The 25,184-nt window shown below is 37.9% G+C and overlaps 1 protein-coding gene across 24 annotated transcripts in view; it reads left to right on the top strand.

Moving 5' to 3' along the window:
* Positions 1–25,184, top strand: part of PCDH15 (protocadherin related 15) — an 852,429-nt gene that overhangs the window by 588,290 nt on the left and 238,955 nt on the right. For all 24 annotated transcript variants that reach the window (XR_003925762.2, XR_003925760.2, XR_003925761.1 and 21 more), the window contains one exon: positions 3,082–3,252. Coding sequence is in view for 20 of the 24 variants with exons in the window: in XM_030030447.1 (XP_029886307.1) it covers positions 3,082–3,252 (171 nt within the window). In the remaining 4 variants the exon portion in view is untranslated. The remainder of the gene's footprint in view (positions 1–3,081; positions 3,253–25,184) is intronic.

Raw genomic sequence — 25,184 nt, 5'->3', positions numbered from 1 at the left:
AGATTTTTCCAAGGAAAGGAAAAGTCTTGCTGAAATACCAGGTCTGATAATACTGTTCTCCTGAAGATCTTGATTTATCTAGGTCATTGAAAGCTTAGACATATTATTACTGGTTAAAAAAGCTTGCCCAGTGTGTGTAACAAGATAACCTTTTTGGCACAAGGAACAAGTTGCAAATCTGAAGTACAGCCCATGCAGAAAAGTGCATTCTAGTGTCACTAAGTGTTCACTTTCTAACAAATCTAGCAATGCTAATTTGAGCTCAGATGAGTTTAATGGATACAATTTAGTTGTATCCTTCAGGTTCGAAATGCGTTTTTCTATAAAGAGGTGATTTTTCTTTCAAGTCATATTGCAACCATATATAGAGGTTTTTACAGAGTGGCTGGCAGTGGATAAGGCATACTGAGAAGAAAAGTGATGATTAAACTATATCTGTCATCAGAGAAGTTTTTTGGTGCCCTTGAGGACTGTGAAAGCTTTTTTCCCTTTTTGTCCTTCTGATAATAGCTGAAATGAAAACTTTTCCTCTGTTGTTTACCTCTGTTGTGATACTACTTCATTTGTGGGAAAATGAGAATGCTCTGAAGCAACTTCAGATAGCTTGCTCCTGAATTCACGCATTTATATTACCATCATCTTTGTGATACAGAATTGTAGATGCATTTTACAATCTACTTCGCTACATGTTTTGTGGCATTGCAGTGTTCCCCCAACAGAAGATAGGCTCTGGGGGTGTGTCTCAGTGCTTTTTGCACTTAGATATATCTAAACATGCTTCCTGGCTGTTAGAACAAGTTGTTTTACCTGGGTAACGTAACTTGCTGATCTCTTGAACAGGAATATGGGAAGGTTGAGAACTGATTTGCCTTGTGGTTTTATCAATAATTTATTCTGCAGATCACCACTGCTTATTCACAGCTCTTTCCCTTTGATGTCAGAGCTGTGAGTTTCATGAGACACTGCGCTCGTAGAAAAATAACTGGGGTAGTTGAGCAGGTCATGTTTTTCAAGAGAAAGGCATGGTGTGCAGTGGTGCAAACAGCTCACCTGAGGAGGGAAGCCTGTCATGTTGCAGGAGCAACTGGTGAAGGCACAGCTTGGGATGCACGGTGGCAGTACTACAAAGCAATCTCATATTAATTTGTTCATTCCTTTCAATATACGTCCTTACACAGTAAATTGTCACCTTTGTGGTACTGGGTTTGGGACTAGAGCTGTGCTGATAGCTTCTGTGTCATGTTTATAGACAATGGGGCAGCTTGCGTGATTGAAAAGTCTTGTGAGGCCATGTGTTTTCTCATACCCAAATGGGAACTGAGCTCATTAAAATTTGGAGTGCTCACAGATGAGAAAGTAGCTAGATCTCAAAGAAAGGCTCTAATTAAGCTCTATAGCTCAGCTTTTTAGAAGTTTGCTTTACACATCTTTTTTTTTTTTTTTTTTTTTTTTTTTTTTTTTCTTTTACAAAATATTGCAGGCTGTGCTTAATTCTCACTGTTGTATGTACTATACAATCATACTTCTATTCCATTGGTTACATTTGCAGTGATCATTTATTGTTCTTGCATCCTGAAGATTATACATGAAATTAATTACTTTGTATCTGCTTTGATCCAGTATTACTCAAAGGCACATACTGGAGGAATGTAAGAAAGTTTCACTGATAATGAAGGCTGCTCCTTGTAGCTGGTATTGTTTTTCATCATTGACCATGAAGACAGCTTAATTCAGAAATTCCCATATTCAGTAACTGTAAATGTAAAGCAGTTTGAAAAACTGAGTGGACTGAAAAATAGGAAAAAAATGCATCCAATCTGATTTAAAGCAATGACCTGTTCTTCTTACACAGATGATGATATTAAACAGCATAAATACTAAGAGAAAAAGCTTTTTTCTTTTCTGCCAATGTTATCCTAGGGTAGGAGGGCAAGACTTAATCGATGGCCCATATTCCCTCTGCAAGATTTTATTTTTGTAAAGAAAAGCTATCATAACAGTTCTTCCATGAAAGTGGAAATATTTCTGACCATTTTTAAAAAAATATTGGATAGTCATGCTGTTTCTTCACTGTGGTAACAAAAGAAGAAGGAAAAGGTGAACTGTTGCTAGTGTGTACATCGTTCAGTGTATAAAAGTAATCCAGGTGGTTCTGACAATTCAGGAAAGTGTAGCTTTTATTCTGTACCATCTCAAAAGAAAAAAAGGAGACAATAAAGAAGTTGCAATACTCAATGGCGTCTTGTGTACCCAAAGATTTAAAAAAAAAAAAAAAAAAAAAAAGCCAAACCATGATATGATACATTGACAAGAACCTGTCATGCAGCATGGAGACTTTTTTGGGATGCAGCATTGTAGCTGCTTTATTGTGGACAGAAATGTCCTTCAACCTTTTAAAACATGAGCAGTATAACTTATTCGAGACATACCAGCTTTCCACATGGAGTACAGTTTGGAGATCTTAGATCAATCGCTGTCCTCTGGCTGGGTTTTTTCGGGGGGGTGGAGAGGGAGGAGGAAGTGCTAAATCTTTCTTAAATTGTGGCGTGCAGAGGTGGATTGAGCATTACAGTCCAGGGCCTTTCCACTGCCAATTAGAAAAGAAGTAGTTACTGCTTATGCTTTCCATTTCTGTAAGTGAAAGTCCTTTTACTTTACTTATGGAAAGGATTTGGTGGAGCTACACAAAGCAGCATAAGAGTGTATTTCAGATTATAAGTAAGGCATGAGGGACTTTTTATCTTAAACAAATATGCTGCATTTTTATAGATTTAACAAGACGTGTATCTTCATTTAACACATTTCCTGAGAATTAATTTCTCAAAACTGTATTATTTTTGAGTGATAGATGTCTCTCAGTATTTTTTAATTCAAGAGGTAAACTTTTACCTCTTAAGTGTATTTCTGAGCCTTTATGAAATTAAAGGCTGTAGCTCTGAGGCTGAAGTTTCTGTAATTAGCTATTTCCTGGAACCCGGATAATTATAGTGCTTATATGTTTTGCCCTTAGCTTTAACTTTAAAATTTTTGTAGATTCTGCATTCAGAAAGTCTCACCAAATGTAACTCATTTGCTCCACAGGACCGAGCCCAAAATCTTAATGAGCGAAGGACAAGTACAACCACCCTGACAGTAGATGTGCTTGATGGGGACGATTTGGGACCAATGTTTCTTCCTTGTGTCTTGGTGAATAATACTCGCGACTGTAGGCCTCTCACCTACCAAGCGAGCTTGCCAGAACTGACTGATCCTGTAAGTCCTCTTGATTTTTTGCGACTTTCATACGTTTGTTTTGCAAGCAACTGTCATCTTTTTCTGTGGACGCAATTGAGAACTGTAACTAGACAGGTCGTGTATGCTTTATGCCATGTTTTATGTGCTAAACAAAAGAATACCAAAAGTAAGATATATGTAGGAATAGATGGTGAAATTCTAGCTTTAATACAGTCACAAACTGCTCGTTGACTACATCAGCTGAGTCTCACTGAAATTTGGCAAGTTATGGAATTGCTTTTCCTGATCTGTGCATGTTTTGCTCTTGAAATATCCTGAGGAAGCACTTTTGAGAAGGGACTTGACGTGTTACTCCATTCAGGATTGTTACAGACCTTAGGAGAAAGATTTTTGGAAGAGGAAGCATTAGTCACTAGTCCCTGAAAAGATTGTGTGTTGCTATTATCTGGTTTCAATCAAGAGGCACTAAAGAATAACATGTGTTTTTTCTCATATAAATGCTTGTACTAAGTATATCGGTTAATACATCAGTTAGGATAGGGATAAAGGTCAGCGTAAGGCTCATTTCGCACTGGAATGTGCACAATGAATCACAAAAAGGGGGAGCTGAGAGCTTTATCCGTTCTTGATGAAAGATGGTGCCAAATCCCCTTCCTTACAGGAGAAATACTGCTGAGTACAATGGACATGTACATCTCTGTGGTGGGTGAAACAGAAAAATGAATTTCTTAATTGATATTGATATATGACCTTTGACTTGTGTATTTAAGAATATAAAAAGGAAGAACCAATTGAATCACTGGGTATTACCCCACCCCATTGACACTGACATTAAGATGACATTAAGATAATGTTGAGTATTGACATTAGGATCATGACTTCCCTTGTTCATTGCAGGACATGCTCTCTGTCCTGCTTCCTCCGACCAGGAGATGGGGGAGGCTGAGGCTGTAAGTGTGGAGGTTCTTGCTATTCTCTGCCTTGTTTGTCTTGCCATCCTGTGCCTTGTACGTCTTTTGCCAACCCACGTTACAGTCTCCTGCTTTATCTGGTCTCAGGGTCCTGCTGCAAATATGCTTGAGCTGGTTACCAAGCACTGCCGCAACCCTGCTTGGTTGATTCAGATAATACTCTTAGCAAGTTTCAAAGTTTCTCACAGTTGTTTGATCCATTTTAGCACCAGCTGAAATTGTGTCTAATATACAGCAGTTGATCAATTGCTTCTGCACAGGTTAACAGTACAGGCTGTGGTTTAATAATCATTGCAACCTAAAGGAAGTAAGGCAGGGCTTACTGTAATCAAGATGTGTGATTAGTGTGCCTTCTGAATAAGGGAGGGCTAGAACAAGTTTCAGGGAGGTGGTATAATCCTGTCTGGACCCCTTGGCAAACTTCTGGGAGAAGACTGGGTCTTAAAGAGCACGTGCACCTCCAAAGGAGGTGATTTCTCTCTGCTGGAGAATCTCTTTCTGACAACTGCAGCCTGATTTGTAAGGCATAGCAAGACTGGAGCCTTGATATTCAGCTTGTAACAGCAGCAAATCAATTGTGAAAGGAAAGGGGAGAGACGTTCCATATTTAACCTTGTTATATTGATTTACACATCTCTCTCTTTTTCCTTCTTTTCTTCTTTTTTTTTCCTTTCTTTCCCCACTTCTACACCTTGGTGTTTGATAACCCTTTGTAACTGTGTTGTCTGTTTTGGACGTGGTGAATAAATGCTTTTACTTTAAATTTTGCATTAATTTGGTTTGGTGTCATTTTAAGGCAACCACAAGTTACTCTGTAGCTGAGTATGCGGCTTCATCAGGGTTACTAGAGCATCCTAACTATGCAGGATGAGAGGGTATGACCCTATTTTATCTGCACAGATATGATAGAGTTCCCCATACAGAGGCAGGTGAGGCAGAAATTACTAATAACCGGTGTTTGGGCTTTACCTTGGTTTTTATCTGGTTATCTTAAGGTATAATGCAAATCATACAATTTTCCTGATACAGCTCTCACAGATGAAAGGAATCCAGCTCTGTCTCCATTCCTGCCCTTGGTCAGGTGCATACGCTGCGCTGGAAGACAAAGCAGTGTCTGCCAAGGAGGGTGTCTAGGCTAGGAAAAATCTGACTAGTGATTTGGGTGCTGAGTAGCAAAATGTATTCATTTAATGTCATAAGCTATAATCTGTTCGGGTGTCAGCTTTTTTTGTTTGCTTTTTGGCTTTTTTGCATCAAACTGCACCTTCAGAAATCCAATCTATGAAATGAGAAACCAGTTCTGTTGATAAACTACCAGCTAGTTGCTGTTTATCTACTTGTAGTACCGTAGCAGTTTTGATAAACCTAAGTGGAAGAAGGATGTTTGAACTCAAGAGTTTTACCTTGGTACCTCAAATATTTACTTGACTTCTAAATAATAATTCCTGTAGAAGATATGGATGGTACTTAAAAAGATTCAGCTGGTAAACATACGTATTACATCTGTCCTGCAAACAGCAGTGTGATAAAGTGCAGAGAAGCCTGAGCTGTCTGGACTAGCTGAGGGCTGGCAGTAGACTCATGCGATGCTCTGATCTGGCAAAGCAGCCTGGGCAGAGGACCTCGTTCAGAGATAGCTTGGAGATTTCTGCATGATGTGAAACTGTTGCGTTGCACCACGTAGACAAGACCCATCTGAGTCTGTAATGCTGTAAGACTAACTACGATGTTAGGTTATATAGAAGCTGATAGTAACCAATACACTCCTCAGAACAATTTATCTGAAGTTACTTGTTTCTTCTAAAATATCAAAATTTACTACACTGTAGGTGTTGAACCTCCAGTGTGTGTAGCAAATAGAACAGAATGCTGTTTGCTGGGGTTTTTTTAATGGCAGCAACTCTGTAGGCTGAAGGACTATTTTTAGTCCAACAAAATATTTTTTTTTTTAATTTGCTTTTTAATTTTTCAATGAACATGAGAAGGAACATTAATGAATCTAGAACAAAGTTGAAGTATGAATTAATCAGAAGCAGTAGCTTGAAAAAGAAGCCCTGCTTTCCAGGGCAAGATGTCTACTCAGCTGACCCCTAAAGTAAAGCATTTAATGTAACTGGTAAGAATAATATTGCACAATTACTTATCTTTAGTTGGCATCTATCCATGAATTTACTGAGGTAAAAATCATGTTTCCTTTCCAAGCTTCTTTCCCTTAGACGCTCTAAAGCAGTTGGATATATTGGCAATAAAGAATCCATACAGCGTGTGCTTTGTTTATGGTCTTTGGCAGGCAGAGATGGAAGAGGCCAGCAAAATTAATGGATCTCTTTGTTACCAGAGAAGCAATTTATTTTCCCGAAGAACAATATCAAGGTTTATGCTATGCCTTCTGAGAGTTGGTCTGACTCATGGCAATATTAATAATATTACTAAATTTGCTCTAGGTTGGGCAGAGTGCTGTATAATTACAGTTTATACACTTGTAAAAACCTGTTTTGCATTTCTGCCATTTGCACAGCCAGTGTAAATTCCCCTAAAGCTGCCGATCTTCCAAGCAGAGGCAAAGATTTCCTGATGGTCCTTTCTGGGTAGGCATATAGAATGAAATGTTGTGATAGTACCTTCTCGGTCAGCTGGGTGCTGCCTGTAACCGACTGAGCTTTACCACAAGATACAACGTTCTTCATTGGCATTTGCCTGGTTTTGTCAGTGTCACTTTTGCAGTGCCACCAATGAGCTACTGCAATTAATTGCTATGATGGCCACCTTAGGTCTAGGATCACAGCTAAGGTCATATAAACATCCGTGTCTCTGATATCAAATGCTTGTGAGGTGCTCTTGCAACTTTGTAGAGGAGGCAGAAACTGATAGTTCAGAGTAAACAAATTTTGGATGTTTTTATAGCACATTAGTTCTTCTGAATCTTCCTGTAGGTGAGTTGTGAGAGCTAAACTGCCTTGCCACTGTTGAAGCCCAGACAAAGCTAAGTTAACAGCCTGTAATCCACGCCTTAGATTATGTATTGCTTCCCTGGGCAGTAATTTGCTTGTGAAGTGCTACCTGTTGAGTTTGATTCAGTGCCCGTGACAGTGATGGAGTAAGCTGCTTTACAAGTTCCCACACCAGGAGGGAAAAGAAATAAATCTATTGAGTTTTGAGTCTTCTAATAATCATTGCAAAAATTATCTTGCAAAAAAGACACCCAAAGCCCACTATAAGACAGCATTCAAAGTCATTGTTTGAAGTTCTGTCTCATAATACATGTGCAAATCCTTTGACTTTATTTCCTTTAGGCGAACGCAAAGTACAGCTTCAGTGACGTCTTACAATGAACTAGCATAAACCTTCCAAATTCAAGTTCCATAAGCCAGATATATTGCCTTATAATAAAAGGAAAAGTAGTGTCTTTGCTAGATGAAAAGATGCATGTACGAACCTCCCGTGTCTGCTAATTGGTCCACATACTTCCGTGTGTGTTTCCTAATTGTCGCCATCCTACTTTCTCTCCGGCAATGAATTTACTGTTGTTAGCTAAATTTCAGTTTCCAAGAAAACCTGTGTTGTTTGTTGGTCGGGGTTTTTTTTGTTGTTGTCGTTTGCATAGTTTTATATTTGCCTTAGTGTTTCTATGTCTGATCAAATCTGCCAAGTAATTTTTTTCCCCCCATTGTTTCAGGAAGACTTCAATAAATTAGCATTTATTATCGGGATGTGCAAGTCATCAAATGGAGTTAAAATATAACCTCATGAATGTCTTATTGGAAAGATAATTTTTCCTCCCTCTTTCCCCTTCAGTCTGTTCCTGTTATGCTCACTTTGTGAAGGTTTTGTCCGTTTCTATACTCAATTTTTTCCATCATCATGCAAAGAAGAAAAGCCAATTAGCTGTAAAATATAGATTAGGTTTATTTAATCAGTTGCTGGACTAGTTTTGCAATAAACGGATTTGTTATCAGGTTCCATAGGGTAGTTATCAGTCCACACGAACACTAATATACTCCATGACACCTATGAGGCTTTCTTTGTACTAATTCACAATTCAACACTTTAAATACCTAGCTGCATTATGAGACATTACTTATTAATGCAGCACTGATGAATCTTTCTACATGGAAAGTATTTATTTTTGTACTAATTATCCTCAGTATCCTTAGAAGTTGTGTCAGTAGGGACCTTACAAAGTCTGTGGGCTCAGCTGCCCTGTTGAGCAGAGACTCAAGGAGATGGGTCTGAGCAGAGGACTGCTAGATGAAAGGCTAAAAAAAAAAAAATTCTCCAAAGAACAGTGTGGTTGAGGGGGGTAAAAAAAGACATTGAAGAGCAGGAAGTGCCCTTAGAAGCCCTCAAGCTTTTATGAGCAAGAAGGACCTCATTAGATTAGTTTGGATTCAGGGGTAAGAAAACTGAACTTGTAAGAGGTGGTATTGTAATCCTGCTGGGTAAAAGCCTTGCTTGATCAGTCAGGGAGCGAGTCGTCCCTGAAGAGCACTGTGCGCGTCCTGTAACACAGTTTTGAAACTGTGGAAACTGCAGGCTTTTGATGGTAAGGTGAAATGAACAGTTTTGCACAATATTTTTTTTTATTGGAAAGTTTAGGTCATTATATACTCTATATTTAAGACTGAGCAGAGTTTTTTCCGATAACTTCAAAAAAATTTATTTTTTTTTTACAGGGAGAAAGGTTTTGAATATTTCATGCAAGGGACAAAAAAGTTCATTGACTTGCATATATGCAAAGCCTAATAAACCATCATAATATTAAGAGTTGTGGCTATACACAATCCTCAATGTATCTTGACAAAAAGTACATCTTATTTGGAATCCAGAATCGCTTGAGGAGTTCCCAGTTAGCAGTGAAAAATGTGGTTTGCATCAGACTGATAGTTATGTCAAAAATGACAGGTGCTTTTTAAAACTCACATTTTATCTTTTAATTTCTTGCTGAAACTCTAAGGGCAATCACAATAGTTTTTTCTCGAAACCATTTCCCATTCCCCTGCATCATTCTAGCCCAGCATCATAGGGTAACGTACTGTAGCAGCTGCAGTAAAATAACTTTCATACCACTTTACCTGGGGTATTGCTGTTTAGGAGTTATTTGCATTTATTGTTTTTGGAATTGGGGACTTACACTTTATGGTACGTTCTGGGCACCATCACCTATTGCCGTAGGGAGACTGTGGGATGTGGAGGAAATGGGTTATTCTCTGAGTATGAGAAATGGAAATGCTGTAGGAGGGAACCGAGGTTACAGCAATACAGGAAAGGCTAGTTTTATTGTGGTGGAGAAGAAAAAAGGAGTTTGGCGGAGGACTGAAGTAATTTGATCAGTGGGTGGGGCTGGTGTTGGGAACACAGGACACTTGGTGAGTAACAAGGCTTAAACAGCTCTATACAAATCAGTTATATGCTTATTATTGACAACTGATTAACATTGCAGAGGATGTGATGGTTTTTCGGTGCCTCTGGGCCTGAGGATGACAACCACTTAACAATTCTTTCTAATGTAATCTCATTGCAGTTCCTTGCTATCTGACTGTACAAATCCCAATTCCTTGCAAACAGAAAACCTCCTGGAAATTTTCTCATAGACATAGATTAATACCAAACTTGCTGCAAAATGAGTAATGTCTGAAATTTCTAGAAACACCATTTCCCTATCTTAGTTAAAACGGCAGGTATTAGTCAAAGAATAAAATTCATCAAAAAGTTCTAGGGTTTTTTCTATATCTATATCTAGTGGATATTTTTTTGGTTCTTTTTTTTCCCTGTGGGAAATACCTACTTACAGAAGACATTTTATCCAGGTATCTACCATGCAAACTAACGAAGTAATCTTCCCTGAGGTTTGAGAGAAACTTGCTAGTTCAGCCTCAGCTTCTATACAGATGCTAAGTAAGATTTTTGTGGCACTGAAACACACAGTCTTCATAATTTGGGAAATTAAAAATTTAGTCTGAGTTCAAGTGAATATGTGTCATTAAATCAACTTCAGTAAAACTTTTCAATGTATAAGGAAGCTGTCTCTTCTACCTGTGTGAAGGGTAAAAATCTCATAGAAAAGCAGGAATGCTTACCCCTGATGAAAGTGGTTTCTTTCTTGCTTTTTCTTGTAAGTATGACTGCTTAAAGTCAAATGTGCATGGGGGTGAATTTATCCCCACTGACAGTCAAACCGTATAAAACTAAAAAATCAGGTTAGATTGCTGGTTAGATTGCCAGTTTTTCTTGCCAAATCATTTTTTCTTGGTTAGACGTGGTACATTTAAAACCGCAAATGTTCACGGCTAATTTAGGAAGTTGTTAGTTTCTGAAGAAGTTGTATCTCAATACGCCTTTTTTTCCTTTGCCTTATTTTTACTAAGATTTGGCATCTTTTAGTGAAACATGGTAAAAGAGATTTGCCAGCCTTTGGCTTACTCTGTCTGTATAGTCCTATGAGCTGTGCTTGCGATTTAGTTGCATCAAGCATCAGGAAATTATTTGAGATTTAATTTGTTTCTAATTAGTCCTTTCTCAGCAAAATAGATGCTGTCCAATTTTGGGGACTGATGCTAAATGCTCTTGTAGGGGATGGTATTTACACTTCATCCTGGAATTAGACCATGATTGAGCACAATTATGTCTGCTGGCATAATTGAATGTTTAAAGTGTGGCTTGGGTTTGTGGCTTCCAGAGAAAATAGAGCTTTCGTCATTAGGAGAACTGCATGTTTCTCTTTATACAAATGTTTTTGGTAAGGAAAAAAGTGACTTTGCATTTTGAATAGGCAACATCCAACTCTGGAGTGGTACCTGGCATTGAGACTTACGCTGAAATTGGAGGTATGCCGGGGTGCTCTGGGAAAGTAGGTTGGCTGTTTATAGAGACACGTCTTGCTACCTAGCCCAGTAGATGTGCTCCGTCTCTCTTGTGTAGAAGTTTTTTGGTTTTTTGGTTTTTTTTTTTCCCCTCCATCTGTTTCTTTATCCCCTCCTGTGTTAGAAACTGATCTTAGCTTTGAATTCAGATGTAAGTTTCTCAGTAATCACTACAGGGGAATGCAGCAAGTTCCTTATTAACTGTGCTGTGTTCATCTTTGACTTTAACTACATTCATGTTGCCTGAGGATCCATCTTACATTTACCAATAATGAACCCATGCATTCTTAGCATCTCATGGTTTCAGGGCTTGATAGGAAAGAGAAATAAGCATAAGTGTGCTTTGGTTTTAAATAAATGTTCAGTTGAGAAGATCAACTTTTAACAGCTGTTATTTCAGAATTTCTGTACAGTCTATACAACAAATGATTAAGGGTAAAATCTTATATTTTGTTTAAAATTTGTGCAGCCATCCTCTCATGAATGTAATGTACTAGCTCCAGAGCATATATAATCAGGGCTTTCGTACATTATAGTCTAGGCTGTAAACTTTTTGGTTTTACTGTATGCGTTGTCCAGCTTTCTGTATGAACTCACTCTCATATTTAATGCCATAATTATTTTGCCTTTTCTTCACAAATACTACTGTAGGTTAGACAAAACAGACTGGCAAATCGTTATTTGCGACTAAAAGGTTTATGTACTTTCTTATCTGTATATTATATATTAAAATATTTATTTAGAAAAGCTTGGCAATTGGTGTTAATTAGACTAAAATCTTTGGTGAAAGATAGCATGTGCTGTCAACTGTTGGGCTGTAAGAGAAATGTATTTACTGTGTATTTTACTAGCCAAAAATTATTTGCTAGACAGGGCAACGGTCTCACTTCAGCCACGCTACAAGAACTAACGAGGGAAATGCTTTAAAAATCAGGGCTGTGTCTATATGTTCTTGGGTTTTTGCTTATTCAGTAAATTAGAAAAGAATGTCTCTCATGTCTGAGGCTTTGAATAGTCCCTTTGCCACTGGCTGACAGGTGTCCAAATTGACCCATTTTTCAGGTATTAATTTTTCATTAGCAATTTAGGTAAAACCTGAAACTCAGATTAGGAAAGGGAAAATGAAGATTGATTTCCATGACATGTATGCAGTTGTCAGTGTATTTTTTTTTTTATTGAAAAAAGGCAAATTGTTATGGCCAAGTTATTTGCAGTATAGTTGAGCAGCAGATAGCAATTTTTCTAATTAAATTTAAGCATAGATGCGTGATAGGCAATCTTGAATTGCTTTGGAAGTTGGAAAGCAATTCAAAAGCAATGATAAAATCCTCTCTTGGGTACAGTTTCCCCTTTAAAGTTTACGGATAAACTTTTAATTTGCATTTTTTTCACTCTTTTCACTCTAATTGCAGCCATACAGAGGTCACCAGATTGATATTAAGTTCAAGGTAATGAACAATGTTAAAGAAGTAGTAGCGTTCACAGTATATTTATTAGCATAGCCTTTTTTATGACTTGATATTGGTGATTTTGAATTAACTCTATGGAAATGACTCTTTTAGCAAAGTCAAAATGGACAACTTTGATAAGCTATTGATTATCTACTAGTGCATGATAAGGAGTAATAAAAGGTGCTTTAAGTCTTCTGTTATGATTTTCCCTATCTTTTCCTTTTTTGTGATTGATTGTCTGTCTCCCATATGCAATCTCTTGATAAGTAGAGCCTTTTTTTTTAAAGGAAATGTCACTGAAAAGTAGTGAAGCATGAAAAGGTTAAAATTACGAAGATGTGATGTTACAGGTAATTAATTTTTATGTAATTGGGAGTATACCAAGACAGCATGGTTAATTACAAAGAATTGTCAGTAAAATTTTCAGTAACTTTAATATGTGAATACATGAACCTGAGAATTGTTTTCTATAATCTCTCTTGGCAGGCAGGCAGGCAGGCAAGCACTTCACTGGCTTGATATATTGATCAGGCAGGACAGTCACTGTTCTGTATCTAAGATTAAGTTACAATTTAAGTATAGATGTATTTCAGATAGAGAAGTTAACTTGGCTGCTCTTCACTTCAAGAACAAACAAAACCATGTTTTTAACTTCTAAAATGTAATGAATGTTTAAAGAAACCGGATGTTTCAGTTATTGAAAACACTGTTTCTGGTTAAGAAGGTCACAGCAAGGCTGCAGATTAAGTGAATATAAACTGAGACATACTTTTCTGATGGTTATTTTAACCAAGATGCATTTCAGAAATAGAGTTGATGTCTATGGGGAGGAATAAAGTGGTATGTCACGGCTCGCTCTGAGTACAGGAAACTTGCTTTAAATGTGAGTTTACTATGGTGGAGATCTTGCCTTGTATGTTTGACGCATACCAGAAAAGGGAGGGAGAATAGTGAATTTTGGAGGACACATGGAATTTTTTTATAATGTGAAAAGAGAACAGGTTGAGCATGATTTACATGCTTTAGGTTTTCATTAATACTAATCTTTCTTAAAATACGCAAGTGGAGGTTTTAAGAGAAAAAAGATCAAGCTTGACTAAAAACTAAGACGTTTTGGAAAATATATACTCAAAAATGAAATAGGAAAAGAAAAATATCATTGCAGATCATCTTTGTAGTTGTGTTTTGGGTGAGAGAAACTCATTTTGTTTATTGCTAGGACTGGGTTATCGAGTGACCTGTAACACACAGTAGCTATGGGGCTCCCTCACTAGCGCAGGCGGAGCAGGAACTCTGGTAGCTCACCAGAGACCCAGTCTGGGCTGGATATTTGGCTGATGGTGAAAACAGGCACATTTTCTGGGTATTTATCAAGCTGTAAAGTGAAGTTTTAAGAGAGTTAATCTCAAATCTGATTCCTTTAATTATCAAGAGTAAGGGGGGAATAAACTGGTAAAAAATGACTGATTTTATCATATACATAATTTTCTTCTTTTTTCCAAATATGGAAATGTTCCATTAATTGCCTGATATTTATCATCATGGTTAGTAACTTACTGGGAACACTAATGGGAAAATATTCAGTTCTTGAATTCTTTTTCAATAGCTTTGTCAGAAGCTAAGAAGAAAAAGGGTCTTCATTTTGCTTGGAAGAAGTAAATGTGGAGCTGTAATTAGAAGCGGTGTTCTTTCAGAAATGAAGATCATCTACTTTGATTCAAATGGCACATCAGCCACATAAGTCAAATACATAAAATGTTTGAGAGAGATTGCCAGGGTGCCTGCGTGGGTTTGATGTGTGCAGTAGTACAGGTTCACTAGTGTAAACCACCTTCTTGTGTGGCAGAACTAATGCCAAAAATCTGTTGAACGAATGAAGTACAAAAAGTGCCAAACACCCTAGTCTTAGCTGAAAAGATCTTGCTGTTTAATGCTATTGTATTCTTTGTTCATTTTCCAGTTTTCGTTTTAACGTTTGTTAGAAGAAGAAGAAAAAACCCCTACCTGCCTCATAACAAAGAAGACTTTAGCATAATGTGTGAGATTACACACATTACAAAAATAGTTACATGAGGACAGTAGAAAACTGCGGTTCTTCGCTTTTGTGAGATATCCCACAAGCTGGGATTTGAAACTGTCTTTCTGTGATGCCATTAAGGGATTTCAGAAGTGATCGAAAAAGCTCTCCTCAAAAGCTAGAGCTTCAGTAGAGGAAACAGTGCCTGAGAAAGTACCATCCCTGTCTCGTTCTGAGCTCCTGTCTGTATCTTGAATATACAATCAACTATTTGTGTGATTTAATTGCTGTCTTGGAACTTTGCCATGATAAAAAAGCCACTTTCACAATATCCACTTCTGTTTTCTATTTCATAAAACCGTGTTTGTTACGGCGTGAAGTGGAGCTATTGTCAAAGAGGAAGCATATGTATTAACTTATTTGATCCTTAAATGTCATTTAGAAACATTTAAAGGTTTTAAATGTTGACATTTAATACTTTTGCAGTGATGCTTTATCAGTGAACTTCACTTCAGAAAAATTCTCGTCTATGTCATAACACCGATCCTTGTAGAGATAATTATCATTTCAATAGCTAGTCTATCCCATTAAACTATAAACTAGCTGTTCATTAAGGGTGAGGAATAAAGATTCCTGTTTTCAGCTTGTTGTCACAATGCAGAGGGTTCAGATTATATTAGTTCTTCAGTTAATCACATAATGATTCATCAATTAAGGTTTTGCAGATATGTGCAAGTACACTTGCAGGTAATGGGAGATAAAGTATAAGAGGAGCTTCCTTTCTGGGGTGGAAGTGTTAACCCTCAGAGGCTGGGGGAGGCACTCTGAGCGTTGCTTCCCTTTTGATCACCACAAAGTCTTGTGCCCCCTCCCCCCGAAACAGGGCAGCAGGATTTGCTGTCACCTTCTCATCGGCAATTGTGTGGCATTCCGCACCCAAGAGTGTGTCCTTGGGTGCAAACTTCCTCGCCAGGCTTGGCTGTTCACAGTACGTCTCTCTAGGCATGTAGGCATGGCAGCTCAGAGCTCACCCTGGGCTGCTCTAACTGGGTTTTTTTTGTTGTTGTCCCTGGTCTTGTAAGGCTAACTTGGGAGTCTCCTTGGTCCATTGCAGTCTGCGGTACAGATGTGTGCCCTCTTTCTACTTTGTGTTGTTGTCGTGTTCCCAAGGCAGTGTTTGCCCTTGAGGGGCCAGCAGCCTTCCCAGCTGTGCCATCTACGCTGGGATCGCACCAGGGAGGGAGCAATCAAAGAAGCCTTGCTATCCCAGCCCAGCAGCTCATTTTTTTTTTTTCCCCAGTGCCCTGACCCCCTGCTAAAATGTGAAGAAGCTGGAGAGAATGGTTTGTGCCACACCAAAGAGCGTTTCCCTGCCTCCACCGTGGGCTGCATGATGCAGCATAGGGGCAGCCCATCATCACCCTTACCAGTACAATTATGTTTGCCTCTGCTCTGCTATGATAATGTTTCTGTAGAAAATCTTGCTTAAATCTTAGCAGTCTTTCCTCTAGAGCGTGAGGAAATTCATGGTGAGCTGGAACACCCTCTTCTGAAACAAGAAAACCTGACTAGTCTGCATTTGGCTCTGCATCAATACTGCCAGCAGTACAGCAGTGCTCAAGTTTAAAGCAGCTCATATGGCTAGATAGGTAGAAGTTTGCTGTGTAAATAATTCCTGCTTTTTGTTCTGGAAGAGTATTGGGATTTGAGAATAAAAGCATTTAAATGCAAAATTTCACTATACCATAGAAAGATGAAGTATGTGAGCATTGCAGGTTGTGTGTGTACATGCACACATACGATACATCTGCACAACTGCACAAATTTGTTGAAAATTAAAGCATCCAAAGTACACCTAGGAAAACCATTTTTTTCCTATAACCTTCAATCTAAAAATGGCATTAATACCACTGTTAATGTTACCATTAAAGCAGTGTAATAAAGTGGTTATAATAATGGTGATATAAAATTTGTAGCTGGCTCTGGGCACAAAATCTCTATGTAAAATTATCTCTTGAGAGGGTGACAAACTTTAATGAGAATAGGACAGTGGTGGATACAGTTTGAATAAAGTCAGGTGTTATGTAGTTGCAGCTGACGTTCCCATGTCTGAACTAGAAAAGTGCCCATTTAGTTGCAAGTATATTAAAAAAAAGCAAACAGAAAATCAGTAAAGAAAATGTAAATGTTTCTCTCGAAACTGAGTGGTGGTCCATAGTGATGTTTTGCTAACCCCAAAAGTTAAACTGTTTCAGCCTGACCAGTGGGAACACTGCTTGACTACAGGTTCAATACTTCTGAAATTTGCTGTGCTTTGAGACTTTTGACCTTGCTTGTTCCTCCAGGTGAGGAGATGGCTCTACCAAAGCAAAGTTCACTGAAGGAAGATATTAAATGTGTAAATAAAAAACCAAACCAATATCATTATCGTAATAAAATCTGTATATAGAATGAATCAGTCAAGAGACAAAGGATCTGAGTGGAATACTAACCTATTCATTTCTATGTTTACCTTTTTCTTTTTCTTTTTTTTTTTTTTTTTAATTTTAAATGAATTACTGTTTTGTTATGGCTTTTTTTGTCTAGTTTCATACAAATTAATATAAGAAAGGTCCCACCAGTGGTACTGGTTATACTTCCCCAAAGAGTTCTCGTTGCAATTAGAAGTGCTGCCTTAAAAATTGATAGTAGAGATGATATTTTTGTTCTGTGAACCTGCCTGATTTTTGAGCCAAGGTAAACTTTTAGCACCTATGGTACCTGTAGCAAGGAGCACCATAGCATGACTGTATTTGGGTGAAGATCTTTCTTATTCTGCGCATTTTTAGCCTGCCAACAGGTAATTTGTGTGTTGTTAGACATTCCCAAGCTGCTTGTTTCCAAGAGGCAGTGAGCAGTTGATCCTATGCCCACTCTCTGTAACACACGGTTTTACAGACCTTCCTTCCCCTCCCCCATCCCCCCAGGCTGAAAGGTACTTGCTAAGCCAGAGTCTGTATGTATTCAGGCTATGCCCTGCTTTTGGTCATACCTTTGATCATAACTTCTCATGTCTTTTCTAGTATATTATATTATGTTGTGGCTAATTTTTCTAAAGGCATAGAGAAGCTATCAGCCTGTTCTCCTTAATAGCAGCAAGTAAGATTAAGTGTTTTGAAAACTCAGCTGAAATTAGCAACTCTTGACGCAGCTGACAACTGTATTCCTTTTTCTCCCCTGAAATATGCATTTAAAAGAAAACAAAATGGCGTTAATATTTCACAGACTTTTGTATTGTAATGATATTACTCTCAGAAATGAAAAAAAAAAAAAAACCCAAACCTTTGAGTCATTACAGTAGTGTTGCACTCATCTTCAAATATTTTCTTTTTTGTGAATCTGTGTCAAGCAGAAGTAGGTGTGTTTGGGTTTTACAACTTGCTTTCCTGCAGCTGTTCTCCTGCCTCATTCTGAATCCTGAACAGAAATCATGATAATAAGAAACCTACCATCAAGAATTTTAAAGATAATCAAGGAAATAGACTTCATCGTTTTTATGGAAAAAAGTGAAAAGTCAAAAATGAAATGTTTATTGTTCTTTAATCACAGTCATCACATTGGAACAAGTAGAACCTCCAGATTGAATTCTTGCTTTTGTCTGAATTGCACCGGAGATTATACCTGGGTGCCAAGGCAGGAGGCCCATTGCATAATGCATTTCATTTAGTCTACACCACAGATACTCTGTTGGAGACATTTCTTATAAAGCATGTCAGATACAGAAAAAGCAATTTAGTAAGCACTGTGATCAGATCCTGATGAAATTCAATTCTATTTTGGACCTGCTGTTGTTGGACGACATCATTGATAAAAATAGTCTCTATTTTTCTGTTTGCTGTGATTCATTATGCTATCTTGCTGCTCTTTCAAAATATTTTTCCCCCCTCAAAGATGGCTTGTTTTTACAAATAAATGAAAGGAATTGTGGTTTTTGACAGCTTAGTCTGTTAACAACGTGATCTGTCAGGTTATTTGAATTTTACAGTTTTCATTTTAGTAAACTGCATAAACATTGGACACAACAGAAAACTAAGAACACAGCAACTATGCATTATATTGAACAATCAAATACGGTGCTAAAAGCTTATGGTGCTGAATGACAATTATGGTGCTGAATTTAGAAAGTAGGTTCCTTTTTAATAATCAATCTTGTGTCTTAGTTTTTCCCATCAGGTAGTAAAACACTTTTTGTTCCCCCAGAGAAGACACGAGCAGTTAGTTCACATGTGTCAACTGCATAAATTGTTTGCTATTGCTTTTTATCAGTGGCTTTTAGAAATGAAGGTGAACTTATAAATAAACAGGTAAGTTAGATTTATTTTAAACTTGCGGATCAACTGCCATTATTATTATTACTTTCTGCATATACGTTTGTTTGAACAGAACAATTTTTAACAGTGATTTCATAATACCAGTTTTTACTATCTGCTCTTAATAGTTAGATTCCCCTGGGCGGACTGTTAAAACACAGTTCCTGTTTTACCAGTGGTATTGATAAAAACGCCCTTTCACCCAAGTGCTACATAGCAAAGCTAATCTCCAGGAATGCTGCTCATATTTCATTTTCATATCAAGTGTGGACATTTTGCACAGTCTGGTTAGACTCTGCAACATGATCTGGTGGTAAGAACTATTATTTTGACAGCGCATGAACCTTCGGATCTATGTACAGTGTTGTAAACAAGAAGTATCGATTAGGTGAATTGGCTGCAAATCTCTAGGGTTGAGCAATGCAGATTTTGAAGGAGGTGGTTTCCTCGTGTAGGTTTGCCTTTTCTTGGGGAGCAGTTTTGAGGCATGGAATTTTTGCTGTATAAACCTGTTTAGCTCCTGTGACAATTTGATCACAACAATTTTCTGTAGAGGATTTACTCTCTGTTCTCCTTCAGCTTCACAGCGTGTTTTAAATCTATGCTTGGGGGTTTTGTCCTCTCTCTTTGTATTGGCTTTCAGTTGAGATCTTAGCCCAAAAGTTTGGTGTTCTGTATTGTGCCAAAGAGGAGGGTTAGAAGCCTATTTGCCCTGTACTCCTGTATGTCTTTCTATCTCATTAGCCCTCAAAGAGTGGGAAGTTCTTCAGACTCTCTCCCTCTCCCTGTGTTTGCTCACTGATCAAAGGGAGCATCTGTAGGCACTTGTAGCTATCAATAGGAAGGCAAGAAGAGAGGGAGATAGGTGAGATCCTGCAAATGGGAGATTTGACATGACGTACTCAATTTGACTAATGACTAGGGTTTGGTAGTATCTTCAGCTGAATATACTTTTCTAGGGTGTTTCTTGCTTTTTGGATTTATTTTACTTGTGGTTGGATAACTCCGTTGAAATATTTTCTGCATTTTACTGACATGCAAGTACTTGATGATGGATTTGTGCTCATTAGTGTTTTGTCACAGCCCTTGTTGTACTGGCAAAGCATCTGAAGCAGCAGCAAGAAACGATGTTGGAATAGTTTTGCAATTTTTCCTGCTGTTTTAGTACTGTGTGTTGGCAACAGTACATTTCTGCACAGCATGGATGTAACTTAGCTAATTTCCGATTTACAGCTTGTATTCTAACCTCACACGTTTCTCAAGAAAGCAAAAGGAGAATGAGTGTAACCATAATGATTAATCAATTCATCAAAAACTCTGTTGGTTTAATATTATAGGGCTCCCTTTGAAGGGGTTCTGGATGTCAGCATGGAGTAATGTATGTTGCTTTACTAGTATTTTCTATCCAGCAAAAAGCTTCTCACCCTTGTTTGTACAGAGATGAGAGTTCTGCTGTCTTGATCGGTAAATTCATCAGCTAAGCTATGAGAGTGATGTGCATTGAAGGCCTCCAGGTTTTATTTGAAGTCCATTGGGCACAGTTACAGGTTCCTAACTGTGAAAGCTGAAAAAGTAATACTTCTCTGGGTTTAAAATGCTAGCATGAAATGTCTTGTGTTAACTAATTTTGCTAATATTGACCACCCTGTTCTGATAAAAAAACATGTATCTGTATTGCTTTATGCTGTGAGAGAAACCCAAGAAAAACTGATGGTTAAATGCAATGCTTTGTTTTCTTTTGGAATATTTTGTGTTGTCAGTAGAAGTCATTATTCTAAAATACTGTACAATTCTCAGCACTTCCTAGAAAATAACATGATACACACAGAAACACGTGGGAAAAGAATGCTGCATCTGTATGTTCATACAGTTTCGACGTTGCAAAGCGTTATGTGCATCTTCCTTAGTTTTGTTCAAAGCAGTAGAGACTATAAATTGTCAAACACAAGAAATAGCCTGTGTGTTTCAGTGACGTAATCTGGTTTGCCAAACTCTTTTTATATATTTTAACCTGACAACAGAGAGGCCCAGAACTCTGCTCTTACTTCCTTGAAAATCATTGACCCACTTAATCGGAGCAGAATTCAGTTCCTTGTGTCCTTGGCTAGAAATGTGGATATTGTATGGATTCATGCCCACAGTTTGGGAAAAGAGGGGAGTTCTTGAGCATAAAAGTCCCCGGCCTCGATTTTTATAGTCGCACTGCACTTGGTGCTACCAGTCAATAAAAATACTGGTGTTCCTTGGGGGTGTCAGTGTGTGCCACCTGACACGAAGGCAGCACAAGGCCTCATGGAGTGATTGATCACCTGGAAGTGGCAGTAGGGAAGCAGGGATTGCTGACAGCTGGGAAAATGGGAGGGCAGGGCAATTGGGTCTGCTTGCAGTTATTGATGGGGGCAGTGGGGGTGCAGATGGGGGTATGGGGTAGGGAGGTGGGAAATGGTCACCACTGTGACATTTAGTAAATGTGAAGACAGAAGAAGAGAAAGGGAGAAGTACTTGGAAATGTAGGGAAAAAGATGACTTTTTGTAATCTGTTGCCAATGGAGTGACAGAATGCCATCAGCCTTCTAGTGTCGGAAGCAATCCCTGTTGCAGCGCTGTCAGTTGAGCTGATGCAGATCAACATACTTAATTGCCGTGATATGAAAAAGTATCTTAACCCCCCCCCCCCCAAATTAATGAACATTATAATCTGCTGAATCTAAATAAATTAGAATAAGCTAGTATTCAGGAATTAGGTATGCTCTTTTCCCAATTGAATATGTGCTCTTATGTTCTCAGAGAAGAATACCTGACGTTTCAGATTGTTCCATATTAGACAATTGAACTCCTTACAGAAAATGCTTAAATGTTCAACATTAATCATCTTATAAATGTCCTGCATACCTCCGTGGAACATATTGTATATGTGTATATGAGGGCCTTAGTGCTCCTAGGACCATTGAATAGGGTTTACTATAAGTTAGGAAATGATTTTAGGAGTTTATCAATTTATTTGGCAAGACTGTGATTTAGGACAGATTTTCACAGCTATGTTAGTAAAGCATATATTGGGTAAAGGTCAGTTAACTGTGTGTCTGCCTAAGAAATGCCACCACGAACTGGCAGATTGAAATATTAATGCAAGTGAATGTTCCTTTTTTTTTTGGTGGATTGTTGCTCGAGGCACTGTGATGTATCTTATTTTGGTCAACCTGGAGTAATGCATATTTTCATGATGTTCCTCCCTTTTTAAAGTTTTTTAGCAAGATTTGTGTATGTCTTAATTTAGTCTTCTATGTGAATTAGTGGATAGAAAATGTCTCGCTGTGTTTGAATACAATAATAAATTCTAAAGATGTAGTCCCTTCTGTTAGTGGATTTCGTGCAGGCTAATGGACAGAGCAGTGCTATGGGTGGGAAGCTCACCTTGCTGAGTCCAAAAAAAAGTTTAGGAAATCTTCCTTTTCATATGGTTTTATCTTTTATAGCAGTTGGTAATGTTTACTTCTGCCTGTGTAGTGGCCCTGACCACTGACTCCAGGAGCATCTCAGGGCAGGCAGCAGGGAGCTGAAGTGATTGTGAATCATCAAAGCAGCATCACCCCAGTTTGTGAACCTGTGGTTGGTTCATGGTCTGTTGTCTTCAATCATGTAAAAGGCAGTTCTTACTAATAAATTACCTGCTCAAAACCAGGCAGTGTCCTAGTTCAGTAAGGTTAACTGTGTTTCATTTTCCTAGAACACAATCATTTTTGTGGTAATAAGAAAAAAAAGAAAAGCTCTGTCCAGAGAATAATGTTGTTATTCTAACTCTAAAAATGTGTCATTTCCTCCCTTTTCCTTCTTATCTTCAGTAGAGGAAGAAGTCCTTCATGAATAGCTACGGTTGGCAAATTTGGCTTTGTATCTCAGGTAGACCATGGAAAAGGTAGAAAATTTGTTTTTTTTTAAAGCAGAACTGTCCTTGGTATCACCTGCACAGCAATTATTATGGTCCCCTGTCTTGGGAAAAAAAAAAAAAAAAAATCTCAACTTTTAAGTCATAGCAAACACCAATCAGTGCTTTTTTTTCCCCCTTTCTTTCTCATTTAATACTTAGCTCTTGATAGAATTAGTGCCTTGTACAAGTCCATGCTAACTTGAATTCAGAATAGCGCTGTATGTGATACAGCATGGGTAACTAATTTGAAATCCTAAATTGTTGTTCAGTCTTGCAGTTAGGTTCTGGTATTTCATGACTCTAATGTAATTATTTCGTAACAAACAGACAATACTGAGAGAACAGTGTTAGATAAAGGGAGAACCGAGTTATTGACCTGAGAAGTTTTAAGTCACTTGAAAGGTACTGTTCAATAATGCATGAAGTCCGTGTATTCTGGGGAGGTATCTGGGTAAAACTGTAGATATGCAGCATTAAGTTCAGCTCTCACTTCTAAGAGATTGAACTGGTTTTTATTTCATTAACTTCAAGTAGAGTATTTCTGACCTGCATGGCTTTAAAAATCAGGAAGATGAGCTCCAGGTGATCATATAAAGAAAGAAACATACTTCATTCAGGTAAATGAGTTCCCTGAAGCTGATCATCTCTTGCTTTTCTTGCTCATTAATCATCATTTAGCGAAAATGACCCTCTGTGGGTTTTTTGGCAACATGCTGGTTTTAAACCATTAGCAGTGTTTTTCCAGAGATGCAAGGTCCAAGCTGGTATCTTCCAAAGCCTTTGTGCAGTGCTGAGAAGCAATGTTTTACCCTCAAAAAGTGGATGAGAAAAATCTCAGGGGAGGAGGATGGTGAGGACAGTTGTAACTAAGGAAGAAGGAGGAAGCAGATGGCAGTCATTTGAACAATCAATCAAAAGTGTCAGTATAAGAAGACAAAACCCCCCAGTTTCAGTTTTTAATCAAATAATTGAGTTATTACACTTAACACTTATGACATTTTACATATCTTTCTCTTGAAAGTCTGGCAGTCATGGACATCTTAAAATGTTTTACAGAAAATAATGTACATGCAAAATCTTTGGAAAAAATATAACTTTAAAAATAGTCACTTTTGTTTTATTATGCTTGAAAGCACAAAATGCATATTCTGCATCTCAGTTGTAAATTTCCTTTTAATTGTTCCATACTGTATTTCAGTCACCATGTGATAGTGAAAAAAATACAAGTTTTTACACAGATGCCTAGAGATACTGTTTGGATTATTGAATGCAACTGCAATCCTAAATTTATTAAGCTCCATGTTAATAAAGAAATCATCAGTTGTTCTTTTTCCTCACTATCCTTAGTAGGAGCTTAAAACACTCTTGCATGAATGCATGCAGAGGTTTATGGCTTCTTTTGCAAGTTTTGGGACCAGTCAATGATTTGCAGTGTAGAGATCTTTTGCTTTAGATTTTTTAATATATTTTTCAGGTAAGGAAAGATAGGGAAATTTCTGCCTGTCATTATTACTTTCGTACTGTCTTATTTATTATCATGTTATTATCCTACTTGGACATCTGCATTCTAGCCACGTGTCACCATTTGCAATAGAGATATCAACTGAAAAGAGTTTCACTGCGTTATAAACGTGTGTATGCCGAAACAGAAAAGCAGGCGGAGAAGGAAACATCAGAGACAGGCTCAGGTATGGTGGTGGTAGTCAGGTCCTGAATAAAAGCAAGAAGATTTTTTGTGGTTGAAGTATGTTCAAAGATGTAAGCAGGAGTACTGGTGTCTGGAGGGTCAGTTTCTCTCCTCTCCAGGGAAACGTGGCTTTTGCCTTTCCACTGAATAAACGGGATTGTTTAAAACAGACCTGGTTCCGTTACTGGTTTCTCTTCTAAACAGAAACAATTTGCAGCCAAATTTTGGCTAACCACATGGGTCAAAGAACAAGACATAAAAAGAGCGTTGCAAATTAACGTAAGCGTTTCCTAGCTACACTAAATGCATTAAGGCAAAGCATTTGAATGAATATTTGCTGTTGTGGTTTGTTTGGGTTTTTTTTTTTTCTTCTTTTCTAGCCCTCTGGATTTTATAACAGTAACTTCAGATAATTTCCAGTCTTCTTTCCCATCTTTCCCATGACAGAAACTCAATGATGCTGCTTTTTGAAGTGTGTATCTTTTGGTGACTGGGGTAGGCGAATGGCACTGTTTTGTGACATTTGTGAATAAACATTTTATTATTCACTGATCATTTCATAATGAATTATGAGAGAACTTTCTACTGAAAAGAGCTGAGGGAAAGATTCCTACTGCTCTGTCCTCACAGCTCCTAAGCAGTCAAGTCTTGTTTGATTTCATTGAAAAGGAGGGTCATTTTGACTCT

This window comes from Aquila chrysaetos, chromosome 11 (assembly GCF_900496995.4).
Source record: "Aquila chrysaetos chrysaetos chromosome 11, bAquChr1.4, whole genome shotgun sequence".
NCBI classification, from domain to species: Eukaryota; Metazoa; Chordata; class Aves; order Accipitriformes; family Accipitridae; genus Aquila; species Aquila chrysaetos.
The sequence above is the reverse complement of the archived record's forward strand: the minus strand, read 5'-3'. Positions and strand labels throughout refer to the sequence as shown.